Source organism: Bos indicus x Bos taurus, chromosome 29 (genome assembly GCF_003369695.1).
Source record: "Bos indicus x Bos taurus breed Angus x Brahman F1 hybrid chromosome 29, Bos_hybrid_MaternalHap_v2.0, whole genome shotgun sequence".
NCBI lineage: Eukaryota > Metazoa > Chordata > Mammalia > Artiodactyla > Bovidae > Bos > Bos indicus x Bos taurus.
Genome location: NC_040104.1, coordinates 51171020 through 51195770, shown reverse-complemented (window position 1 = coordinate 51195770; position 24751 = coordinate 51171020). Strand labels below are relative to the sequence as shown.

The 24751-nt window shown below is 39.6% G+C and overlaps 1 protein-coding gene across 2 annotated transcripts; it reads right to left on the bottom strand.

Moving 5' to 3' along the window:
• Positions 1-11500: 11500 nt before the first annotated feature.
• On the bottom strand, positions 11501-23805 carry LOC113886174. Of its 2 annotated transcripts, none has more exons than XR_003509379.1 (6): positions 23704-23802; positions 22446-22569; positions 16835-16949; positions 16499-16672; positions 12773-12806; positions 11501-11681 (listed from the first exon to the last, which is right to left on the bottom strand). XR_003509379.1 is itself a non-coding variant. In XM_027532172.1 (6 exons), exons 1-6 carry the CDS (start codon positions 23747-23749, stop codon positions 11573-11575), a joined length of 606 nt encoding a protein of 201 aa, XP_027387973.1. In that variant the 5' UTR covers positions 23750-23805; the 3' UTR covers positions 11501-11572. The 2 variants fall into 2 exon arrangements, 1 of the variants encoding a protein (XP_027387973.1); XM_027532172.1 differs by having other exon boundaries at positions 16499-16676; positions 23704-23805.
• Positions 23806-24751: the final 946 nt, after the last annotated feature.

Sequence of the window (24751 nt, the reverse complement as noted above, 5' to 3'; positions counted from 1 at the left end):
TCTCCCAAATCTCCCCACCCTCTCCCTCTCCCACAGAGTCCATAAGACTGATCTATACATCGGTGTCTCTTTTGCTGTCTCGTACACAGGGTTATTGTTAAAGTCCAACTCGCACATCCATACATGACTACTGGAAAAACCATAACCTTGACTAGACGGACCTATGTTGAGAAAGTAATGTCTCTGTTTTTTAATATGCTAAGTTGGTCTAACTGTCTTTCCAAGGAGTAAGTGTCTTAATTTCTTGGCTGCAATCACCATCTGCAGTGATTTTGGAGCCTCAAAAAATAAAGTCAGTCACTGTTTTCCCATCTATTTGCCATGAAGTGATTAGACTGGATGCCATGATCTTAGTTTTCTGAATGTTGAGCTTTAAGCCAACTTTTTCACTCTCCTCTTTCACTTTCATAAGAGACTTTTTAGTTCTTCTTCACTTTCTGCCATAAGGGTGGTGTCATCTGCATATCTGAGGTTATTGATATTTCTCCTGGCAATCTTGATTCCAGCTTGTGCTTCATCCAGCCCAGTCTTTTTCATTATGTACTCTGCATATAAGTTAAATCAGCAGGGTGAAAATATACCTTTACTTTCTCCTTTACTACATGCTAAATAAAAGTTTACAGAACTTAGAAACTTGAAATGTATACAACAATTGAAGTTTTGATATTATCTCTGACATTGTCTGAAATGATCTAAGAATTTGGTAGTTGTTTTTCATATCAGTGTTAAAATATTATCACATTTTCAATACATAGCTTTCGGCAACTGATTTCTGAATATAAAGAAAAGAGATCTAAAACTTCTCCTGAAAATAGCAACCCAGGTACATCATCTGATACTGAATTACTCTCGGTGATTCTATCATAGATAAAGTAGGAATGAGGAAGTTTCAATAATGAAAGAACTATGAAAAAAGTAGTGTAAATTGTATGTTTATTTTATTTTTTTAATTAAGGTCTTTATACTCTAGTATTCAGAATTCTTTAAGAAGTTAATTGTTGGTGATTTAACATCAAAGAAAGTATTGTGTGAAAAGAAATCCGTCTCTTTAATGTGGCCCCTAAAGTCCTATATTAGATCTTTGTGTAAATCAGAAAAAAAAAATTGAGTATGATGTATATTTCATCTATAGTCATAGAACAGCAGATTGGACGTCTTATGAAAGTGAACTTTCATTTTGAGAAATGGTTTGCATTTAGTGAATGATGGCTCAGACAGTAAAGCATCTGTCTACAATGCAGGAGACCCGGGTTCGATCCCTGGGTCAGGACGATCCCCTGGAGAAGGAAATGGCAATCCACTCCAGTACTATCGCCTGGAAAATCCCATGGACGGAGGAGCCTGGTAGGCTACAGTCCATGGGGTCGCAAAGAGTCGGACACAACTGAGTGACTTCACTTTCACTTTCAGTTTCACTGTGTAGTGATTAGTCTCACTAAAATAGTTACCATCATTAAAACTGGGAACTTGAATAATCCCTTCCTGGTAGGATAAGAAATGATAAACAATAACTGCAAAGCTGAGGCAGTGTGCAGCATAGTAGTGAGAGATTATTTCTGAAAGATACCTACCAATTGTACAGAAGGCATAAAAGCAATGCCTGGTTGAGAACCAGTTATTTTGCCTATTGTACCAAGCAGGTCTAGATTGCCAACTTCATTCCTTACAGATCCAGAGAGAGAGAGATAGGTTGACTTCATTAGGATCAGATATTTTCTTTTGTGTGTTGGACAGTTGTCATGAGAGTATAGTTTTGTAAGAACATGATGTTCTCTTGCCAGCAGTTAAAAGATTATCATAATAGATATTCAAATAGAACAACTTGGGACTCTGCAGGTTCTAATAAAAGCACGATACTTTGTATTAACAAAAACAGCATTAGGTCCACTGGATGTGGCATCTAGCACATTGTACAGGGTATCCAAGGATACTTTTAACTGAGTAGACCTCTATCTAATCAAAGGGGGCTTCCCAGGTGGCTCAGTAATAAAGAATCTACCCGCCAATGCAGGAGATACGGCTTGATCCCTGTGTCAGAAGATCCCCTGGGGAAGAAACTGGCAACCCACTCCCATACTCTTGCCTGGGAAATCCCATGGACAGAAGGGCCTGGTAAGCTGTAGTCCATGGGATCACAAGAGTCAGACACGATTTGGTGACTCAACAACAAAAACATCTATCAAAGAACTGTAGGTTGGTTTATTACATTAGTCAGAGGAGATACAGAGATGACAGTGTCTTGATCTTCAATACACTCAGAATAGAGTCTTTCTCTGGTTAATTTCTGTATTTTTCTAAAGAAAATTTTCAAAGAAGACATGCTTATTTATTTGTTCATTTGTTCACTAAACAGATACATTTCGAGTGTCTTTTATGCACTAAGCGTTGTTCTGATGTCACAGGGTGAAAACATTTAAAAATCACTGCCCCTGCTCTCCTTGCTCAAGCTTGCAGTGCTCCTCTCCCCGTGGAGTCACTGCATGTGACTCATCCCTCCAGCATCAGATCATGACGACCCCTGGGAAATGTTGTCCAACAGCACCAGAGACCATGGTTCCCTCCATACTTCCCTCCCTCCCCTTGTTCATCAGCTTAGGATGTGATGATGTACGCCTCCCAAGCTGAAAAAGCATGATTTCTATAAACATTTGCCATATAATGGGAAGGACTGATATTAATGATATCCCTCACTAGTACATAGCACTCTTTGGACCATCCTGATCTGTGTGGTCCAGATACTCTTGAGCAATGGAAGGAGATAGTCTCAAGTGATTGTTTTTAAACATGTTAGTGTGTGTGTGTGTGTGTATATATATACACACACATATATACATATACACACACAGAAGCTGAACTTTTTAAAAAAGTTTTAAACAAGTTTTTAAAGAAGTTCCATATATATATATATATATATATATATATATATATGGAAGTTTTTTTAAAAATTTCAGCTTCTGTGTACCCTACTTCATGCTCACCACTACAAGTCTAGTCCCCATTCTCATCACTGAATTGAGCCCCTTTACCCGTTTGCCCTCCCCCACCTGCCTTTCAAGAGATTATCCTTTCTAAACCTTGAATATTACATCTTTCATACTTCTCTTGCCTTTGGTAAGAGGGCCAGGAAGAGAAGACTTTTGTTTCCAATGTTTTACCTTGCTCTGAGGTTCAGTGCCTTTGACCAAGCTACCCTGTGATAGGGTGTTTTCATTGTGAACTGAAGAGCCAGAGAAGTAGTCATGTCCCAGCAAGACCTATAGTCTCTGTTCAGTGCTCCAGGCAATAGAAATCCAGAAATATTGTGCTGTTTAAGCGTGCTATTGTCAGCTTATAGTACTTATTGCATTAATGGTATAGTATAATTTTCTATCAGTCTCCTGGAGTTTGGTTAGGATTATGGTCATTGTAAACAGCAGTTCTTTTCTGTTTTTTTGTTTGTTTGTTTGTTTGTTTGCTTTTTGCATTTGATGATTATAAAGGGGAGGAGTGGTTCTTAGGCATTAGTGGCCTACAAGTATAGTACAACCACTGTTCCCTTCCTCTAGTGTGGCCTCCAGTTGTGGTTTGAAAGGAATACTTTTAAACAAAGCCTCAGTCTTGAGGTTTTAATAGTCTGTATTTTTCTTCCATTGATTTAAAATGTATCTTGCTTTTTTCTTTAATAGTGGATGAGAGTTCTGAAGAGGACTCTTCAAGGAGGTAGGATTTTATAAATGTTTTTAATTATATGTTTAACTAATGGAACATGGAGAAGAGAAACTAATGGTTCTTGAGTGTTCTACTCTGGGTTAGACACTGCATTATGTGCTTAACATTTGTGACCTCATACAGTCATCACAGCAGCTTTGTAAAGTAGCTGTGTCCTACTTTTACTTAATTAGGCAACTGTGGTTTCAGGAGGTTAATGATTGACCCTGGTTAAAATGAGCTGACCTGTGATTTGACAATTGGCCTTCCTGGCTCCCATGTCCACTCCCATGGCCCTCAGCAGAGACTGAGAAGTACCCATGTAGCATATAAATTAAAGATATAAATTAGTTCTTTGACTTGTGTACATTTTAAGTTTCGACATTGTGGGGAAACTTAAGGCCTACTTCGCATTCCAGGATGTTTGGCTCTAGGTGACTGATCACACCATCCTGGTTATCTGGATCATAAAGATCTTTTTTGTAGACTTCTGTGTATTCTTGCCACCTCATCTTAATATCTTCTGCTTCTCTTAGGTCCATACCATTTGATCCTTTATGGTGTCCGTCTTTGCATGAAATGTTCCCATGGTACCTCTAATTTTCTTCAAGAGATCTCTAGCCTTTCCTATTCTATTGTTCCTCCATTTCTTTGCATTTATCACTGAGAAAGACTTTCTTTTTTTTAATTTTATTTTATTTTAAAACTCTACATAATTGTATTAGTTTTGCCAAATATCAAAATGAATCCGCCACAGGTATACATGTGAGAAAGACTTTCTTATCTCTCTTTGCTATTCTTTGGAACTCTGCATTCAAATGGGTATATCTTTCCATTTCTCCTTTGCCTTTTGCTTCTTTTCTTTCCTCAGGTATTTGGAAGGCCTCCTCAGACAACCATTTTGCCTTTTTGTTTTTCTTTTTCTTGGGGATGGTCTTGATAACTGCCTCTTATACAATGTCACGAATCTCCATCCATAGTTCTTCAGGCACTCTGTTTATCATGAAAGGTTGTTGTTGAATCACGCGAATACACCGGGATTCTTGGCCCCCGGAGGAGAAGAATTCAATCTGGAGCCAGAGACAAGGCTTGATCGCTCAGAGCTTTTGTGTAATAAAGTTTTTATTAAAGTATAAAGGAGATAGAGAAAGCTTCTGACATAGGCATCAGAAGGGGGCAGAAAGAGTACCCTCCTGCTAGTCTTCAGCTGGATGTTATATAGTCACTAGCAGTCTGTTAATGAAAGAAAGGAATGTCTTAAAATTCAGAATGGCACCAGGCCCCTCACCCATAAGATGCATTTTGGGATAGTCTTGGCGCCAAATGGTTTATCCTGGGCCATAAAATGATTAACTTGAATCTTGAAGAAGGACAGATCACCATACAAATAGTTTCATTTACATAGATTAGGAGAACAATATCTATACTGGTTTGTCAAGTAGGTTCTGGGCCAAGAGGCGGAACCGACTTGGAGACAGAGTTTGGGGTAAAGGCATAGTACATTAGCATAGCTTAAGACAAACATTTCCATAAGAAAAAGGCATTGGTTATCTCTAGACTCGAGAATAGCTAACTTCAGGCGAAACCGGGTGTCATTATGGCAACACAATATTTTAAGAGAAACCTCCCTTTAAATTTGTATAGAGAAGGAAAAAATATTGCTAGTTTGTTTTCTCCTGCCACTTAAGAGAGATAAAAATGTCTGACACTTGCAGGCTATTTCCTCTATTTGGAGACCCCTGGCCTTCCTGCCTGTTACCCTCTCATTCCCCCCTTTTCTTTTAGGAGAATTATGTTGCCTAGGGAAAAGGGGCGTCATTCTCATTTCATAACTACTTCCGAGCTGACAAGGGGCGTTGTCCCTAAATTGGTGAGGCAACATATTCTCCTAATCCTCATATTGAGGATATCTGATCCAGGGGCCCCAAATAGTAGCTGGAGGAAGCTACAGTAGTAGCAGGAGTTTGAGCAACCATTTGTAACTTAAAAGCTTTCATGCAGCTAGAAACAAATCTCCAGTTATACAATTACAGATGCAGGGAGCAAACAGCAAGAACAAAACAACCAGAATCAAAATTAAAAGTCACATTATGTCCATAGTTAAAGTACAAAGTGTTGCACCAGTCCATTTTAGGGTTGGTAGATGTCATCAGATGAAGAAGAGGCATCGCATGTGATTGTTGTCGAAGGTATTCACAGACTTGGAGAAAGTCTTTTCTTTGAAGTGGGGATGTCCACCACGGGAAGCCTTCCACTGACGAAGAGGGGAGCGCTCCGCAGACCCAGCAGTTAGACCGATTGTGGAATGCAGCATAGGAGTGAGCCCAGGACAGGAAGGCATTGTCTTGAGGATACAACAGCAGACTCAGGATATCTGGAGTCAGCAGAAGTAAGCTCACATAGGTTATCAGGCCCATCCGCTGCCCTTAGCTTAACTCTAGAGCTCGGGTCAGGGCCACAAGCTCCGCTAACTGAGCACTGGTTCCCTGGGGGAGAGATTTTGCTTCCAAAACCTGTTCAGCAGTCACCACGGCGTAACCTGCTTTACGCTTTCCATCTTGAACAAAAGAACTGCCGTCTGTAAATATTTCCATGTCAGGATTGTCTAATGGGATATCCTTTAGATCCTCCCGAGCTGCATAGTTTAAAGTTAGGAATTGAGAACAATCGTGATCAGGTGTTTCATTTTCCTTCTCAGGAAGGAAAGTGGTAGGATTTAAATTTCCACAAACTTTAAGCTTAGTTACTGGTCCTTCTAACAACAATGACTGATACTTAAGAAGCCTACTGTCTGTCATCCAAATATTAACCTTAGAATTTAAGATTCCACTCACATCATGAGAAGTCAGTACAGTAAGGTTTTGTCCATTAATTATTTTTAAAGCTTTAGGTGCTAATAAAGCCGCTGCCCCAATTACTCTTAGGCAGTGGGGCCACCCACGTGAAACTACATCTAATTATCTGCTTAGATAAGCAATAGGTTGTTGGTGAGGCCCCCGGGGTTGTGTCAAAACTCCCAATGCCACACCTTTTCTTTCAGTGACAAACAAATTAAATTTTGACCCTGTGGGCAAGCTCAGAGCTGGAGCTTGCAGGAGAGCAGTCTGAAGAACCTTAAAAGCCTTTTGAGTTTCTGGAGACCAAACCAGTTTGTCAGTTTGGGCCTGCTGAGTTTCAGCTATAAGTTTATATAAAGGCCGGGCAAGTTCCCCGTAACCCGGAATCCAAATGCGACAGTAAGCTGTGATTCCCAAAAATCCTCTCAATTGTCTTAAAGTCATAGGTAGGGGGTGATTTAGCATAGGTTTAATTTTCTCAGGGCCTATGGCCCTAGTCCCTTCTGATATGATTAGGCCCAGATATCTAACCGATTGTTGACAAAGCTGAGCCTTTTTTCTTGATGCCTTGTAACCACAGTCTGCCAGTAAGTTTAAGAAATCTTCTGAGGCTCGTGAACAAGCTTCTGTCTCAGCACAGAGCAAAATATCATCTACATATTGTAACACCACTGCTTCAGAGCTATTAAAGTTTTGTAGATCCCGTGACAAACTTTGTCCAAATAAGTGAGGACTGTCATGAAATCCCTGGGGCAAAACTGTCCAGGTTAACTGAGAAGCTGGCTGCGTAGGGTCTTCAAAGGCAAATTGGAATTGACTTTCTTCCGCCAAAGGCACTGAATAGAAGGCATCCTTTAAATCAATTACTGAGAAATATTTGGCCCGTTCAGGAATTTTAGACAATAGAGTATAAGGATTAGGCACCACGGGGTGTAAAGGAACTACAGCCTCATTTATTATTCGTAAATCTTGAACTAGTCTCCATTTACCATTCGATTTCTTTATACCCAAAATAGGAGTGTTGCAAGGACTGTTACAGGGAATTAATAGTCCCTGCTCCTTTAAATTTTCGATGATGGGTTTTAACCCTTCCTTAACTTCAGGTTTTAGTGGATACTGCTTCTTATGTGGAAATGCGTGTGGGTCTTTGAGCTTAACAACTACAGGAATAGCATTTTGTGCTCGACCCACAGATTTTCCATCAGCCCATACTCTAGGATTTACATTTTGTTCAACTAAAGGGAGAGAAAGGGAGGGCTCCATATTCATGAAAACAGAGGCATGGACCTTGCTCAGTATATCCCTTCCCAAAAGGGGTGAGGGAGATTCTGGCACAATCAGAAACTCATGTGAAAACAGCACAGAATCCCAGTTGCAAGATAAAGAATAACTGAAATAATACCTTTTGGCTCATCCAGACAGTCTCATTACGGAAGCGGATTGGGAAGAAAGTGGGCCAGGGGCTTCAGTAAGCACAGAATAAGTTGCCCCAGTATCTAAAAGGAAATTGACGGATTGGCCCCCCACAACTATTAATACCCAGGGTTCCTCAGGTGTAATTAGGACGGGAGCTTGTGTGGGGACCCCCGGGCACCTTCAGTCCTGATTGTCTTGAGAGTCTGACCCGGGAGACCTACGCCTCTGGGGGCAGTCTCTCTTCCAGTGTGGTCCTTTGCAGACTGGACATGGAGCCGGGGGCGGCTTAGATGCCTGAGGGCAATCACGCTTGAGGTGCCCCTCCTTTTCACAGTAGTAGCAAGCCCATCTCTTTTCACCTGGGCCCCTCTGGGCATTTTTCTCAGGCTGTTTAAGAACGTTTTTCATAGCCATGGCGAAGGCTTCCGCCTTTTCCTTTGTCTTTTTTTGCCTTTCTTTCTTTTCCTCATATTCCCTACCATAATAGACTGTCTGAGCCAGTTGTAACAGAGTATCTAAAGACTGATTTGGTCCATACGCCTGTTTTAATAGCTTACGGCGGATATCTGGAGCCGATTGAGTGAGAAACCTATCCTTTAAGATCACTTTTCCCTCTTCACTTTCGGGATCAATCTCAGTGAATCTGCGAAGGCCTTCTCTCAGTCTATCTAGGAATTTACCAGGAGCTTCTTTCTCTTCCTGTTCTATATCTGCCAATTTGCCATAGTTTAAAGGCTTAGAACGCGCTGCCTAAGTCCCTCAAGAATACATCTAACAAAATGACTCTGATCCCATCTTCCTTTAGCTGTGTTGTAGTCCCAGTCTGGTTCTATAGTTGGGACCGCCTGATTCCCAGTGGGGAGGGCCGCTATCTCGTTCTCCCTCTTCCCTACTGATTCATTACCAAGCCACTCATCTCCATAAGTAACCGCTTTTCCCAAAACTCGAGTCTTTGACTCAGGAGTCAGCGTTTGTCCCAAGATATACATCACATCCTTCCAAGTGAGGTCATAAAGCAGAGAGTAACACCTTTAAAAGCTCTGATATATTTTTCTGGGTCCTCTAAATAGTCTCCCAGATCCTCCTTGATTCTTTGTATTTCTTAATAAGAAAAAGGCTTATTAACTCTCACAGACTATTTCTCCCTGTGGGTGTTTCATAAAGAGGCAACAGCTTGTGTGGCTGTTCCTCAGTCTCTCTGGCTGCTCTGCGCATATGATCCCAGGGATAGATTGGAGAAACCTGTTTTTCCTCTTCTCTTTGTCTCCTGTCTTCCATCTCATCTCTTACTTCAATGGTCTGAGTTTCTACTGAAACCAGAGTAGTCTGAAGTCATACTGAGACAGGAGTTGTTTGGACCTCCATGTGGGCAGTTTGAATCCCAGTTTGGAGTCCCAGGACGGGGGCAAAGTAAGAGGATAGGAGGGAGCTGAAGGTTTCACGCCCAAATCTATACCTTTAGGACGTAAATCTGGCATATTTCACAGAGAGAAAAAGGGCAACACATACGCTACTTCTACCCATTTCCCTTGTTCCTTACAGAACCGGTCTAATTGTAGAACAGTATTATACTTAAGAGACCCTCCAACTGGCCACCGTTCGCCATCCTCCAATGGATACCGTGGCCATGCAGTATCACATAGGAAGACCAGGTGTGTCTTCTTTAAGCCCTGGGGATCAAATCTATCCCAGTTTTTCAGGATACAGTTCAAAGGAGTGAGGCTGGAATTGTTAGCTCCCATCTGTAAGAGAAAAAAAGCGACCAGCGCCATTTTTTCTACTGGAGGCGTCCCTCCCTGCTCTAGATGGGGGTGTAGACAGACGTTATACCAAAAGCTTTTTCTTCCTGGTCGGACTTAGTCTGTCCCTTACCGACGCAGGGGCCGTACTCGTCCCTCCCGGTTCTACCACCGAGATGGGGTGGGGATGTACCAGGGGTAGACTTGATAGCATCCCTACTTGACGTCCAGCTCTTCACCCTTAACCTTCCTTGCCTCTGATGTCACCCGGGGTGAATCAGAGTAACCTTCCGGAATGCCTCCCAAGCTAAGACCATTGTGGGAAACATTCATCACCTGAGTGCCTGTGCACGACCCTGAGTATTTCCTGACCACAATAAGACCGATGTGAACATAAAACTGAGATGTTCTTTTCAAGCATCACCACACTAGTATAACAGCCTCCTCTGATCCACTAAGAGCCGGCGTTACCAAAGAAAAAAAACCCATCGTAGTCCCAATCTGAGTAACCTTTAACCTCAGAGATGTTCTGGGAGCTAGAGCTCCATCTAGCTTCTGAACTTTCGATTCCTAGCGAGGCTAGACACTTTCTTGACTACCAATCCAAGTTTGGGACCTAAGCCACAGTACACAGTAACAGTATAGATCACAAGTCCCTTGAAAGTCTATGATCCAATAGATTAGGTTAGTACTTCTAATTCTCAAGGAGTTATGAAATGGTCAAAGAGACCGAAAAGATTGACCGAGAAAGGAGAGTTCGGTCCACACGCTTTGCCCATTTCTGGTCGGTTCCCGAAGGAGACATTGGGTGCCTCGTGGCATTGGCAGGTCGGTATAACGCCCCGACAGGTTTCTGCCATAAGCCGTATGAGATCACCGTGGAACCGCAGAGCAAGGCTCCTTACTTGTTTCACGCAGGGCATGCCATTCATTCACACAAGCACACGGTAGAGTTAGTAAAGCACAGCAGAAAACGTGTTCGCTAAGAGAACAAAGAACTAAAGCTCCAAGCATCCTTACCTTGTCCTGAAGGATCCCGGACGAGCCCCCAAGATGAAAAGTTGTTGTTGAATCACACAAATACACCGGGATTCTTGGCTCCCGGAGGAGAAGAATTCAATCCGGAGCCAGAGACGAGGCTTGATCGCTCAGAGCTTTTGTGTAATAAAGTTTTTATTAAAGTATAAAGGAGATAGAGAAAGCTTCTGACATAGGCATCAGAAGGGGGCAGAAAGAGTACCCTCCTGCTAGTCTTCAGCTGGATGTTATATAGTCACTAGCAGTCTGTTAATGAAAGAAAGGAATGTCTTAAAATTCAGAATGGCACCAGGCCCCTCACCCATAAGATGCATTTTGGGATAGTCTTGGCGCCAAATGGTTTATCCTGGGCCATAAAATGATTAACTTGAATCTTGAAGAAGGACAGATCACCATACAAATAGTTTCATTTACATAGATTAGGAGAACAATATCTATACTGGTTTGTCAAGTAGGTTCTGGGCCAAGAGGCGGAACCGACTTGGAGACAGAGTTTGGGGTAAAGGCATAGTACATTAGCATAGCTTAAGACAAACATTTCCATAAGAAAAAGGCATTGGTTATCTCTAGACTCGAGAATAGCTAACTTCAGGCGAAACCGGGTGTCATTATGGCAACACAATATTTTAAGAGAAACCTCCCTTTAAATTTGTATAGAGAAGGAAAAAATATTGCTAGTTTGTTTTCTCCTGCCGCTTAAGAGAGATAAAAATGTCTGACACTTGCAGGCTATTTCCTCTATTTGGAGACCCCTGGCCTTCCTGCCTGTTACCCTCTCAATCAGATCTAATCCCTTGAATCTATTTGTCACTTCCACTATCTAATCATAAGAGTAAATACTACATGAAACTAATTTCAGAACAGAAAAACTAATTTCACAACAGAACACTTTACCTTGGTATTAAAATCTAGGACTTCATCATTTGATGTAGGCCCCAAATCAACATCAGGTTTGTTGGGAAACCTTTAAAGTAAAAGCATACAATAAAAATGAGTGAGCTCATGCCCTTGAACAAAAGGAAAAAAAAGTGAAAGTTTGTCTATATATTACATGAACTTTCTTGACATGAATAAAATTTGGCATGTTTTAAAACAGTTTTTTTTTTTTTTAATTTTTAAAGATTTCTTGATGTGGACCACTTTTAAAATCTTTGCTGAATTAGTTCCAGTGGTGCTTCTATTTTATGTTTTGGCTGTCTGACCCTGGGTCATGTGAGATCTTAGCTTCTCTGACCAAGTATCGGACACACACTGTCTTATTAACCATCTAACCACTGTACCCCCAGGGAAGTCTCTAAAAAAGTTTTTCATTACCTATTTTTGCATCCATCTCTCCCAACCTATGAAATATCAAGTTAACACTCATTCTTAGTTTCCATAACAGAGAGTGACAGCCAATGTATCAGCAGAGCCTAAAAATAATTTTTCACTAAAATTTCTAATAGCTGAACTGAAAATCCAATTGATGGATTGAAATAGTTCTTGTTTGCCCAAACTGGAATAAACCTGATGACTTAAAACGAAGCGGAAGAATAGGCTTTTCCTTCTCCGTTGTCTGTTCAAGGTTCAGAGACCAATCTGAGTCTGTCCAAAATGGGAGTCTTAGACCGTCTGCAGGGATACCACTTACTGACATGGCACCACTTCTCTCCTTTAAGGGAGAACAGGGAGTTTTCCCACAATGTCGAAACTTAAAGTGTACACAAGTTAAAGAACTAATTTATATCTTTAACTTATATGCTACATAGGTACTACTCAGTCTCTGCTGAGGGCCATGGGAGTGGATGTGGGAGCCAGGAAGGCCAATTGTCAAATCACAGGTCAGCTCATTTTAACCAGGGTCAATTCATTAACCTCCTGAAACCACAGTTGCCTAATTAAGTAAAAGTAGGACACAGCTACTTTACAAAGCTGCTGTGGTGACTCTATGAGGTCACAAATGTTAAACACATAATGCAGTGTCTAACCCAGAGTAGAACACCCAGAGTAGAACTATTAGTTTCTCTTCTCCATGTTCCCTTAAACATATAATTTAAAACATCCATAAAATCCTACCTCCTTGAAGAGTCCTCTTCAGAACTCTCATCCACTATTAAAGAAAAAAAGCAATATATATATAAATATATATATATATATATATATATATATATATATATTTCCATATATATATATATGGAAAGTTTTAAAACTTTTAAAAAACATTTTTTAAAAGTTCAGCTTCTATGTGTGTGTATGTATGTGTGTATATATATATACACACACACATACACACTAACATATTTAAAAAGAATCTATTGAGACTATCTCCTTCCATTGCTCAAGAGTATCTGGACCACACAGATCAGGATGGTCCAAAGAGTGCTATGTACTAGTCAGGGATATCATTATATCAGTCCTTCCCATTATATGGCAAATGTTTATAGAAATCATGCTTTTTCAGCTTGGAAGGCGTACATCATCACATCCTAAGCTGATGAACAAGGGGAGGGAGGGAAGTATGGAGGGAACCATGGTCTCTGGTGCTGTTGGACAACATTTCCCAGGGGTCGTCATGATCTGATGCTGGAGGGATGAGTCACATGCAGTGACTCCACGGGGAGAGGAGCACTGCAAGCTTGAGCAAGGAGAGCAGGGGCAGTGATTTTTAAATGTTTTCACCCTGTGACATCAGAACAATGCCTAGTGCATAAAAGACACTCGAAATGTATCTGTTTAGTGAACAAATGAACAAATAAATAAGCATGTCTTCTTTGAAAATTTTCTTTAGAAAAATACAGAAATTAACCAGAGAAAAACTCTATTCTGAGTGTATTGAAGATCAAGACACTGTCATCTCTGTATCTCCTCTGACTAATGTAATAAACCAACCTACAGTTCTTTGATAGATGTTTTTGTTGTTGAGTCACCAAATCGTGTCTGACTCTTGTGATCCCATGGACTACAGCTCACCAGGCCCTTCTGTCCATGGGATTTCCCAGGCAAGAGTATGGGAGTGGGTTGCCAGTTTCTTCTCCAGGGGATCTTCCGACACAGGGATCAAGCCGTATCTCCTGCATTGGCAGGTAGATTCTTTATTACTGAGCCACCTGGGAGGCCCCCTTTGATTAGATAAAGGTCTACTCAGTTAAAGGTATCCTTGGATACCCTGTACAATGTGCTAGATGCCACATCCAGTGGACCTAATGCTGTTTTTGTTAATACAAAGTATTTTCGTGCTTTTATTAGAACCTGCAGAGTCCCAAGTTGTTCTATTTGAATATCTATTATGATAATCTTTTAACTGCTGGCAAGAGAACATCATGTTCTTACAAAACTATACTCTCATGACAATTGTCCAACACACAAAAGAAAATATCTGATCCTAATGAAGTCAACCTATCTCTCTCTCTCTGGATCTGTAAGGAATGAAGTTGGCAATCTAGACCTGCTTGGTACAATAGGCAAAATAACTGGTTCTCAACCAGGCATTGCTTTTATGCCTTCTGTACAATTGGTAGGTATCTTTCAGAAATAATCTCTCACTACTATGCTGCACACTGCCTCAGCTTTGCAGTTATTGTTTATCATTTCTTATCCTACCAGGAAGGGATTATTCAAGTTCCCAGTTTTAATGATGGTAACTATTTTAGTGAGACTAATCACTACACAGTGAAACTGAAAGTGAAAGTGAAGTCACTCAGTTGTGTCCGACTCTTTGCAACCCCATGGACTGTAGCCTACCAGGCTTCTCCATCCATGGGATTTTCCAGGCGATAGTACTGGAGTGGATTGCCATTTCCTTCTCCAGGGGATCGTCCTGACCCAGGGATCGAACCCGGGTCTCCTGCATTGTAGACAGATGCTTTCCCGTCTGAGCCATCACTCGGTAAAGGCAAACCACTTCTCAAAATGAAAGTTCACTTTCATAAGACGTCCAATCTGCTGTTCTATGACTATAGATGAAATATACATCATACTCAATTTTTTTTTTCTGATTTACACAAAGATCTAATATAGGACTTTAGGGACCATATTAAAGAGATGGATTTCTTTTCAGACAATATTGTATTTGATGTTAATTCACCTATAATTAACTTCTTAAAGAATTCTGAATACTAGAGTATAAAGACATTAATTAAAAAATAAAATACACATGCAATTTACACTACTTTTTTTATAGTTCTTTCATTATTGAAGCTTCCTCATTCCTACTTTATCTATGGTAGAATCACCGAGAGTAATTCAGTATCAGATGATGTACCTGGGTTGGTTTTATCAGGAGAAGTTTTAGATCTCTTTTCTTTATATTCAGGAATCAGTTGGCAAAAGCTATGTATTAAAAATGTGATAAATAATATTTTAACACTGATATGAAAAACAACTACCAAATTCTTAGATCACTTCAGACAATGTCAGAGGTGATATCAAAACTTTAATTGTCATATACATTTCAAGATTCTAAGTTCTGTAAACTTTTATTTAGCATGTAGTAAAGGAGAAAGTAAAGGTATATTTTCACCCTGCTGATTTAACTTATATGCAGAGTACATAATGAGAAAGACTGGGCTGGATGAAGCACAAGCTGGATTCAAGATTGCCGGGAGAAATATCAATAACCTCAGATATGCAGATGACACCACCCTTATGGCAGAAAGTGAAGAAGAACAAAAAAGCCTCTTGATGAAAGTGAAAGAAGAGAGTGAAAAAGTTGGCTTAAAGCTCAACATTCAGAAAACTGAGATCATGGCATCCGGTCCCATCACTTCATGGCAAATAGATGGGGAAACAGTGACTAACTTTGTTTTTTTGTGGGCTCCAAAATCACTGCAGATGGTGATTGCAGCCAGGAAATTAAAAGACACTTACTCCTTGGAAAGAAAGTTAGACCAACTTAGCATATTCAAAAGCAGAGACATTACTTTCTCAACATAGGTCCGTCTAGTCAAGGTTATGGTTTTTCCAGTAGTCATGTATGAATGTGAAAGTTGGACTATAAAGAAAGCTGAGCACAAAAGAATTGATGCTTCTGAACTGTGGTCTTGGAAAAGACTCTTGAGAGTCCCTTGGACTGCAAGGAGATCCAACCAGTCCATCCTAAAGGAAATCAGTCCTGGGTGTTCATTAGAAGGACTGATGTTGAAGCTGAAACTCCAATATTTTGGCCACCTGATGCGAAGAGCTGACTCATTTGAAAAGACCCTGATGCTGGGAAAGATTGAAGGCAGGAGGAGAAGGGGACAACAGAGGATGAGATGGTTGGATGGCATCACTGACTCAATGGAAATAATTTTGGGTAAACTCTGGGAGTTGGTGACGGACAGGGAGGCTTGGCGTGCTGCCGTCCATGGGGTCCCAAAGAGTCGAACATGACTGAGCAATTGAACTGAATTGCAAGGAGAAAGAAAAGGAAGATGAAGTAGTCATGAACTCAGGGCAGTACAACTCCAATAATTAACTAGACTTAGCTTAGCATTGGAGAAGGCGATGGCACCCCACTCTAGTACTTTTGCCTGGAAAATCCCATGGATGGAGGAGCCTGGTAGGCTGCAGTCCATGGGGTCTCTAGGAGTCGGACACGACTGAGCGACTTCACTTTCACTTTCCACTTTCATGCATTGGAGAAGGAAACGGCAACCCACTCCAGTGTTCTTGCCTGGAGAATCCCAGGGACAGGGGAGCCTGGTGGGCTGCCGTCTATGGGGTCGCACAGAGTAAGACAGGACTGAACCGACTTAGCAGCAGCAGCAGCAGTTTAAAAAATGCTTTGCAAGTAGTTTGTAAATAAAGTTAGTTGAGATATACCTTGTTCCTGGCTTCTATATTGGTGTCTCAGGAAAGCAGCTTTGCTGCGAGTGATATATTCTGGCAAAAGACAGTGTAGTGGAGAGTGGTGTTCCCACAGACGTCCATGACATTTGGGTCGGCACCATGCTCCAGCAGAAGAGTCGCACACTCCTCTTCTTGGCATTCTATGGCCTGTCTGTGATGCACCAAGAAACAGAGTGTAAATTCTAGGAATTCAAAGTAAACAGTACACAAGCTTTACTGGTTTGCTATATCTAAATGAGATGAATTCACTTTTAGTCTCAGTAGTTAAATCACATCCACCTCGTGTGGACGCAGCTCGCTGCCCCATACCTTCATCAGTGCTGTCCTGTTTTCATTGTCACAGAGGTTAAGCCGACATTTTCTCTCCCGGAGCAGAGTGACCACCGCTGAATGGCCATTGGCACAGTCCAAGTGGAGGGCAGTCCTATGAAAGCAAGAGGAGTTTTCAGGAAACTCTAGTGTTACTGTTTCAAAACAAACAATTGTTCCTGTGATTGAAAACATTCAATAGCATGCTATTCCTATCCCTCTAAAACAAATATTTTGTTTCCTTCTGGAGAAATAACATTATATATTAGCATTAGCTCTTCTTAATACAGTAATGAAAGAACAATTTACTTGAATAGAATGACCATGACCTTGAGATTCAGCTCAACTTGGGTTTGAATTTGACTTTCACTCTGTCACTTAGCTGTCATTCAGCCTCTCTGTGCCTCAATTTCCTCATCAACAAAATAGAGAGAGAGAAGTAGTTCTCTCACAGGACAGCACTGCCATGCTTAAATGAGATCCATGCAAAGAGTTTAGAACCGTTCCTGGCACAGGTAACAGCTCAGTAACTGTTAGGTAATATAATCATAATTATTGCTGCTGCTGCTGCTCCTGCTAAGTCACGTCAGTCGTGTCCAACTCTGTGCGACCCCATAGATGGCAGCCCACCAGGCTCCCCCATCCCTGGGATTCTCTAGGCAAGAGTACTGGAGTGGGGTGCCATTGCCTTCTCCGATTTTACAAGGACAACCTCTCAATGAAGTCAAAGGATATCATACCACATTTTGCAGATACATTTTGAGGATTAGAGACAACACTGTGCTTCAGTGATTCTAATACCTTCATTTTCTGACATTTTAACGTCTCTGACATTGGAATGAAATTTATAATGCACAATGTCTGTACAGCTATAATTGGTAGCATTTTTGTTTGCTCATTTCTCATTTTTCCCATTGATCTAATTACCATAAAGTCTTTTTCTCTAAGGTTGCTTCTTTTTAATTAAAATATAAATGCTGCATATTACATATTATTATATATTACAGGTACACAACATAGTGATTCACAATTTTTATAGGTCATACTCCATTTTAAGTTATTATATGATATTTGCTATATTCCCCATGTACAATACATCCCAGTAGCTTGCAGGATTTTAGGTCCCCCACCAGGTATTGAGCCCTGGGCCCACAGAACTGAGTTTTAACTACTGGATGTCCAAGGAACTCCATAGACTCCCTTGACTTCTGAAAAGGCTGAAAGTTGTCAGAAAATATCAATCCTCAAATAAAAAAAAATCTAAAAAAAAATTGAAAGTGAGAAATAATTTTTATCTGTGCCACATTCCTATTAGTGTCAAAAAGACAAGGCCTGTCTGCTAATCTGACTTGCCTATAGACAGCTTGATCTACAGAGAGTTTTAAAATTTTTGTGTTGTTAAAATGTTAAATCAACATCCAGATTTCTTTTCTTTTGTGTGTGTGCCGAAATCCAGGAAACTCCAGAATTCTTACTTTTGAAATCATTCTTAGAAAGGTCTTTGGGGTGGGAGGGAGGCTCACAAGGAAGGGGATATATGTATACTTACAACTGATTTATGATGCTATACAGCAGAAAACAACACAACATTGTAAAGCAATTATTCTCCAATTAAAAAAAAAATAAGGTTAAGAAACAGTAGAAATAGAAAAAAGAGAAGGTCTCTGTCAGCAGATAAAAAATGTATAAATAGGAATCTGAGTTTTATTCTGGTACTTTTCTCACTGTGCATATTTGAAATGTTTGATTCATACTCTATCTGAAACTTTTTGGTGAGATAAAAATTGAGTTACTTTTCTCTTTTACCAGGTTATTTCTCCACCATCTACACACAGTTTATCATTTCTAACAGAAAAGGTCATCATTTTCAAGTTCTAAAGTTTTACATTCATTTGGGTGTTTGGGCATTCTGGTCCATTCATGTATCTATCTTTTCAGTTGTTAGTAAATGAACACTTTGTGGGCACTTATAGCACATTTTGATATCTACAAGGGCAAATCTTCCTCTACTATACAAAGCTTTTAATTTCATCACAACAATTAAAGACAGCATAGGTAACCTAAAATCTTTAAAACCATGAAATGTTGATTTGCTTTAAATATAGAAAGACCATACATCCTAAGAAAATGTCTTCCTATTCAAGGACACAGCCAGCTTCCTACTCCAAAGCTGTCTTCTAAGGTCCTTCAGCAAAGAACACATATACCTAAGGGTACACTGATATAAAATGGATATTGAATTGTATCTGAAGAATTTTTAATCCAGAAGTTGATTTGGCATGGGAATTATTTTGCTCACTATGCAGTTTTCTGTAATATATAACCTTACGGTATGAAAAATATATATATTTAAAATATTGACAACATCAGAAATCTGTCCACAGATTGTGGATCCATGATCCACAATAGGTGATCCCTGAAGAAGTGTTTTCATAAATCACATGAGAAAAAATGTGAGAGCCAGAAAGTTCAGAAGATTTCTTGAAGGCTATATAACTTAGGAGCTTTTACTCATGAGTACATCATGCTAACCCATGCAAATAAAAAGTAGAAGGAAGAAAGGAAAAACAGATGCTATTCATGTTTCATTTCATTTCTGTGATTATCAACATTCAGTTAAATGACTTCAAAACTATTAGTAAAACTCTATAAGGGGAGTTATAAGTGGGTCCAAAACCAGCTAAGGCTTTTTGCTGCCTATAAAGTCTGTGGGGTGCTGGATCCCAGGAAGGTATCCAGGAGCCTTGGAAGGGAAACTCACAGGCGGGATCTCTTCCAGGCCCTTCCACCCCTCTTACCTGTTCATCTTCTCCCTGTCGTACAGGCCATTTTCCCCAAACAACAGAGCATGCTGCACTTTGGCTACGTTGCCCAAAATGGCAGCTTTGTGGATCTTTCTGAGGTCTTTATCTCGGATGGGGTACCCGGGCTGGAAGTTGATTCCATGACCTCTGTCTTTCATGGGTTGATGGAGGAGCCAAAGGGCGGCACACCCTTCTTACTCCCAAAGCCAAATGTCTTCTTCATCACAGAGCCTATGGACTCCAAACACACCTCACCTCTCCCTCAGCTCTTCACAGTCCCCTAAACCCAACACGAGCACTACAGGTAAGCCAGAGCCGTCCCACCACAAACTCCCAGATGGGAAGCTCAACGGTTTGGAATCTCTCATCACAGAATGATCGTTGCTAAGCAACATCTCTAAACACATTGCCCATGAGCACAGAGCCCTGGCGTGCCAGCCCAGTGCTCATATGCAAGAACTGTAAGTTTATTTCCTGAATGAAACAAACAATATCAATAAACCTTTACCTAAACTAAGAAGGAAAGAGAGGAAACTGAAATACAGAAATGAAAGTGACATTATAACTGTATAACTGTCAAAATAACTATAGTATCCAAAGCAATCTACAGATTCAGTGCAATTTCTATCAAATTACCAATGGCATTTTTCACACAACTAGAACAAAAAATTTTACAGTGTGTATGGAAACAAAAGACCCCAAATAGACAAAGCGATCTTGAGAAAGAAAAGCAAGAGCCGACAGAATAAGGTACCCTGACTGCAGACTATTCTGCAAGCTTCAGTAATCAAAACAAAGTACTACCACAAAAAAAGAAATATATTGAATGATCAATGGAACAAGACAGAAAGTCCAGTGAGAAACCTACTTACCTGTGGTCAATTAATCTAGGATAAAGGAGGCAAGACTATACAAAGAAGAAAAGACAGCCCCTTCAATGAGTGGTGCTGAGAAAACTCAACAGCTACATGTATAAGAAGGACATTAGAACACTCCCTAATATCATACACAAAAATAAACTCAAAATGGATTAAGCACCTAAATATAAGACAGGTCCTGTAAAACTCAGAGGAGGATATAGGCAGAACACACTGTGACATAAATTACAGCAGGATCTTTTTTCATCCACCTCTTAGAGTAATGAAAATAAAAACAGAGATAAGCAAATGGGATATAATTAAATGTAAAAGCTTTTGCACAGTGCAGGAAATCATAAACAAGACAGACGACAACCCACAGAATGGGAGACAATATTTGCAAATGATGCAATTGACAAGGGATTAATCTCCAACATATTCAAACAGATCAAAGAGCTCAATATCAAAAAACAAACAACCTGATCAAAAAATGAGTATAAGATCTAAATACACATTTCTGTAAGGAACACCTACAGACGACCAAAAAGCACATGAGGGATGCTCAGAAAGGATGCTCCACATCACTATTATAGAAATGCAGAGATACTATAATAAGGTATCATTTCATACCAATCAGAATAGCCACCATCAAAAAATATACAAACAATAAATGCTGGCGAGAGTGTAGAGAAAAGGGAATCCTTCTACACTGCTTATGGAATGCACCTAAGTACACCCAGTATAGAAAACTCTATAAAGATTGCTATAAAAACTAAATATAGAGTTACCATATGATTCAGAAATCTCAGTCCTGGGCATATATCTGGAGAAAACCATAATTCAAAAAGGTACATGCACCCCAATGTTCACTGCAGAACTATGTACAATAGCCAAGACATTGAAGCAACCTAAATGTCCATCAACAGAAGAATGGATAAAGAAGATGCAGTATACACACACACACACACACACACCAATGAAAATGGAATATTACTCAGCCATAAAAAGAAATAATAATGGCATTTGCAGAAACACAGATGGATCTTGAAATCACAATACTAAATGAGGTAACTCAGAGAAAACCAAGTATCACAGCACTTAAATGTGGAATTTAATAAAAATAAACTTATTTACACAACAGAAACCAACTCAAAAGATCTGAAAATCAAATTATGGTTATGACAGGGGAAACATGAGGGGAGGGACAAATTAGGAGACTGGAGTTAACATATATACACTATTTTCTAGTAGTCATGTATAGATATGAGAGTTGTACAATAAAGAAGTCTGACTGCCAAAGAATGCTTTTGAACTGTGGTGTTGGGAGTAGACTCTCAAGAGTCCTTGGACTGCAAGGAGATGAAACCAGTCAATCCTAAAGGAAATCAATCCTGAATATTCATTGGAAGCACTGATGTTGAGGCTGAAGCTCCAATACTTCAGCCACTTGATGTGAAGAGCTGACTCATCAGAAAAGACCCTTGTGCTGGGAAAGATGGAAGGCAGGAGGAGAAAGGCGACAACAGAGGACGAGAGCATTGGATAGCATCAGCAACTCAATAGGCATGAATTTGAGCTAACCCCACAAGATAGTAGAGGACAGAGGAGGCTGGCGGGCTGCAGTCCATTGGTCACAAAGTTGGACACTACTGAGTGACTAACACTTTCACTTTGAATATGGAAAACTTAACAGTGCTGATTTTTAAATCACTTAAGTTAGCTGCAGAGAAAATACTTAGTATCAAAAGTACTTAGATGCTACTATTTAAAAGTAGTATTAGTACTACTTAAAACTAGTAGTTTTAAAATACCATACAAATTTTCATCATACACACAAAAATATTTCCCTTTAATAAAGATTTTCTCATCATGTTTAATGAGAAACAACTAAAATGTCATGAAAACAGTCCAGAAGGGAAATTTTCACTATTTATCTTTCAGATCATATACTTTTTCTTCAAAATCTGTACATATTCTTGTGATGTTTTCAAAAGCATGTCCTGAGACAGATTTGACCCATCTGTAGCTCCTAGAGGAGACAATCCATAGGACTCAGATTCAAATTCAGCAGCAGCTGGAAAGAAAACAAGGATTACATTCTTTATCTAAAATACTCGAGTTAACTCAGTATTAATAAAAACAAAACAAAACAAAAACATGATATATTTCTAAGTGCTCTGAAAAATGAAACATATCTATAAATGACAGAAAACAAAATACAGGATTACAATTATGTAATCAACCCATGGTCCCACATGTGGCTGAGTATCAGAGCTTCTGGCTTTCTCATTCTTCATTCATTTACTCAATAACTATCTGCTAAGGTGCTGTAACAAACACTGGAATTACAAGATGAAGGTGATCCAGTCACCCTGAGAAAGGATAATGCTATAAACTGTAAAAATAGATGAACAGACAATTTCCATACAGAGTCATAAATACTAAGACAGGTATACAAGATGGCACAAGGAACACTCAGAAGGGACAGCTGGCTTTGTGTCAATACTGCCAGCTTTTTGGTGGAGGTGCTATGGAAGTAGCTACCTGAAGGACAGGAAAAAGTACAAGAGTCAGAGGGGAGAAGCACGTACAAAGTCCAGAGGTGAGGAAAAAAATCTGTGGGATCCTACATAGTCTGGCTGGTTAGATGCACAGCTAAGCAGCAGAATAAGGTAGTAAAGAGATAAGACCAACTACTTTGGAAGGACCCAAATTGATGCAAGTGTTTGGAGCTTTTCCTGAGGGCAAGAGATAAACTAGTGACAAAGTCAGTGACACATAAATTATAAAGTCACCCATCAAGTGACAGCTATGCAAACATAACTCCTTGAGTCTGGGTGTTCTTGCTTAACCACTACCAGACACTTGAGACATTGATGAACTTCATGCTTTCTGAGAATGGTGTCAGGGTGCAGATGGACAGTTCCACAGCAATGGCAGTAGTAGAGAAAGGATACAGCCAGAAATAAATAGAAATATATAGACCTTTTGAGATTTCTTTTAAACTATAGAACATGATGAATAAATGAGGAATAAGAATATTTTTCAATGTGACTGCTCATGCTTTCACATTTTTCATTAGCTATATATAAGAAAAAAATTAGCATAGTATCTGTTATCCAAACAATGGAAAGAGATGCCATTTATTGTTTACAGTGTATTTCAGAAATCAATATCTAAATTTAATTCATACATTTTGGCAACATACCTTCTCTTAGTTCTCTAGTTATACTCCTGTCCAACTCTTGTTGCATTTGAAATAAGTTAAATATTATTTATCTTTAAGTTAAGCAAGAGATAGTATCGTAGGAATGTTATACAGCTTACTAAATGTGATGTTTAAATAATACTTTTAGAGACTAGACCTAACTTGACGGTTACTTAAGTAGAAAAATAATCACATAAATAAAAAAATGCATTCCTACTTATTCCGCTTATAAATAACAGAGAACATATATATAGAACGTTAATCTGATAAATGGAGGAGGAAATGGCAACCCACTCCAGTGTTCTTGCCTGGAGAATCCCAGGGACGGCAGGGCCTGGTGGGCTGCCATCTATGGGGTCACACAAAGTCGGACACGACTGAAGCGACTTAGCAGCAGCAGCAGCAATCTGATAAAAAGTACAATAAATATCAGTCTATAGAGTACATATAATTTCAAAGAATTAGAAAATGACCCATGATCCTAGGAATGACCCACAAGATTACTATCTTCTCCCCCTAACAGCTCCTGCCCTACATACGTACTTCTGAGACCTTTATTTTGATTTCTAGGTTAGGATCCTGTTCAAATGGAGGAAGTAGTTTGAGTTGAATGTTATTAAGGAGAACACACCTGCAATTTTCTTTAAACTTTTCCATTTAACAAAAACACAGAAAGATGAGAAAATTATACACAAGAAAACAATGTGCCAGCAAGTTTTTATTCTAAAGATGTTTAGTGAGAAGGATTAACACATAACTGTTAGTTTCCAAACTATGTCCCATAGAAGGGGAAGGTCCCACAGGGGTCACTTCAGGGTTGAGGAACTGAGAAGTCACAAATGCAGGACCTCTGGCCACCCCTTTGGCTAAAAGGCTTTATACTTATCTCTTTTTTATATAATATGGTTCCACACAAAAAAATTTTTTTAAGAAACTTTGTTTTCTTTGAAAAAAAAAAAAACAAAACAAAATTTTTTAAGGTATGAGAGTCATGATTTAGGCAAAGTTCATAATTCTACAAAAGAAGTAAGAAAGCCAATGACTTTCT

What these genes read in the sequence shown, in the direction of transcription:
- LOC113886174 (XM_027532172.1), bottom strand. Translation starts at nt 23,749, where the DNA reads ATGCAACAAGAGTTGGACAGGAGTATAACTAGAGAACTAAGAGAAG. An exon ending in GTACAGATTTTGAAGAAAAA is followed by an intron (nt 16,950 to 22,445) that starts GTATATGATCTG and finishes TTGCTTTCATAG; the next exon opens with GACTGCCCTCCACTTGGACT. An exon ending in GAAGAGGACTCTTCAAGGAG is followed by an intron (nt 11,682 to 12,772) that starts GTAGGATTTTAT and finishes TTTACTTTAAAG; the next exon opens with GTTTCCCAACAAACCTGATG.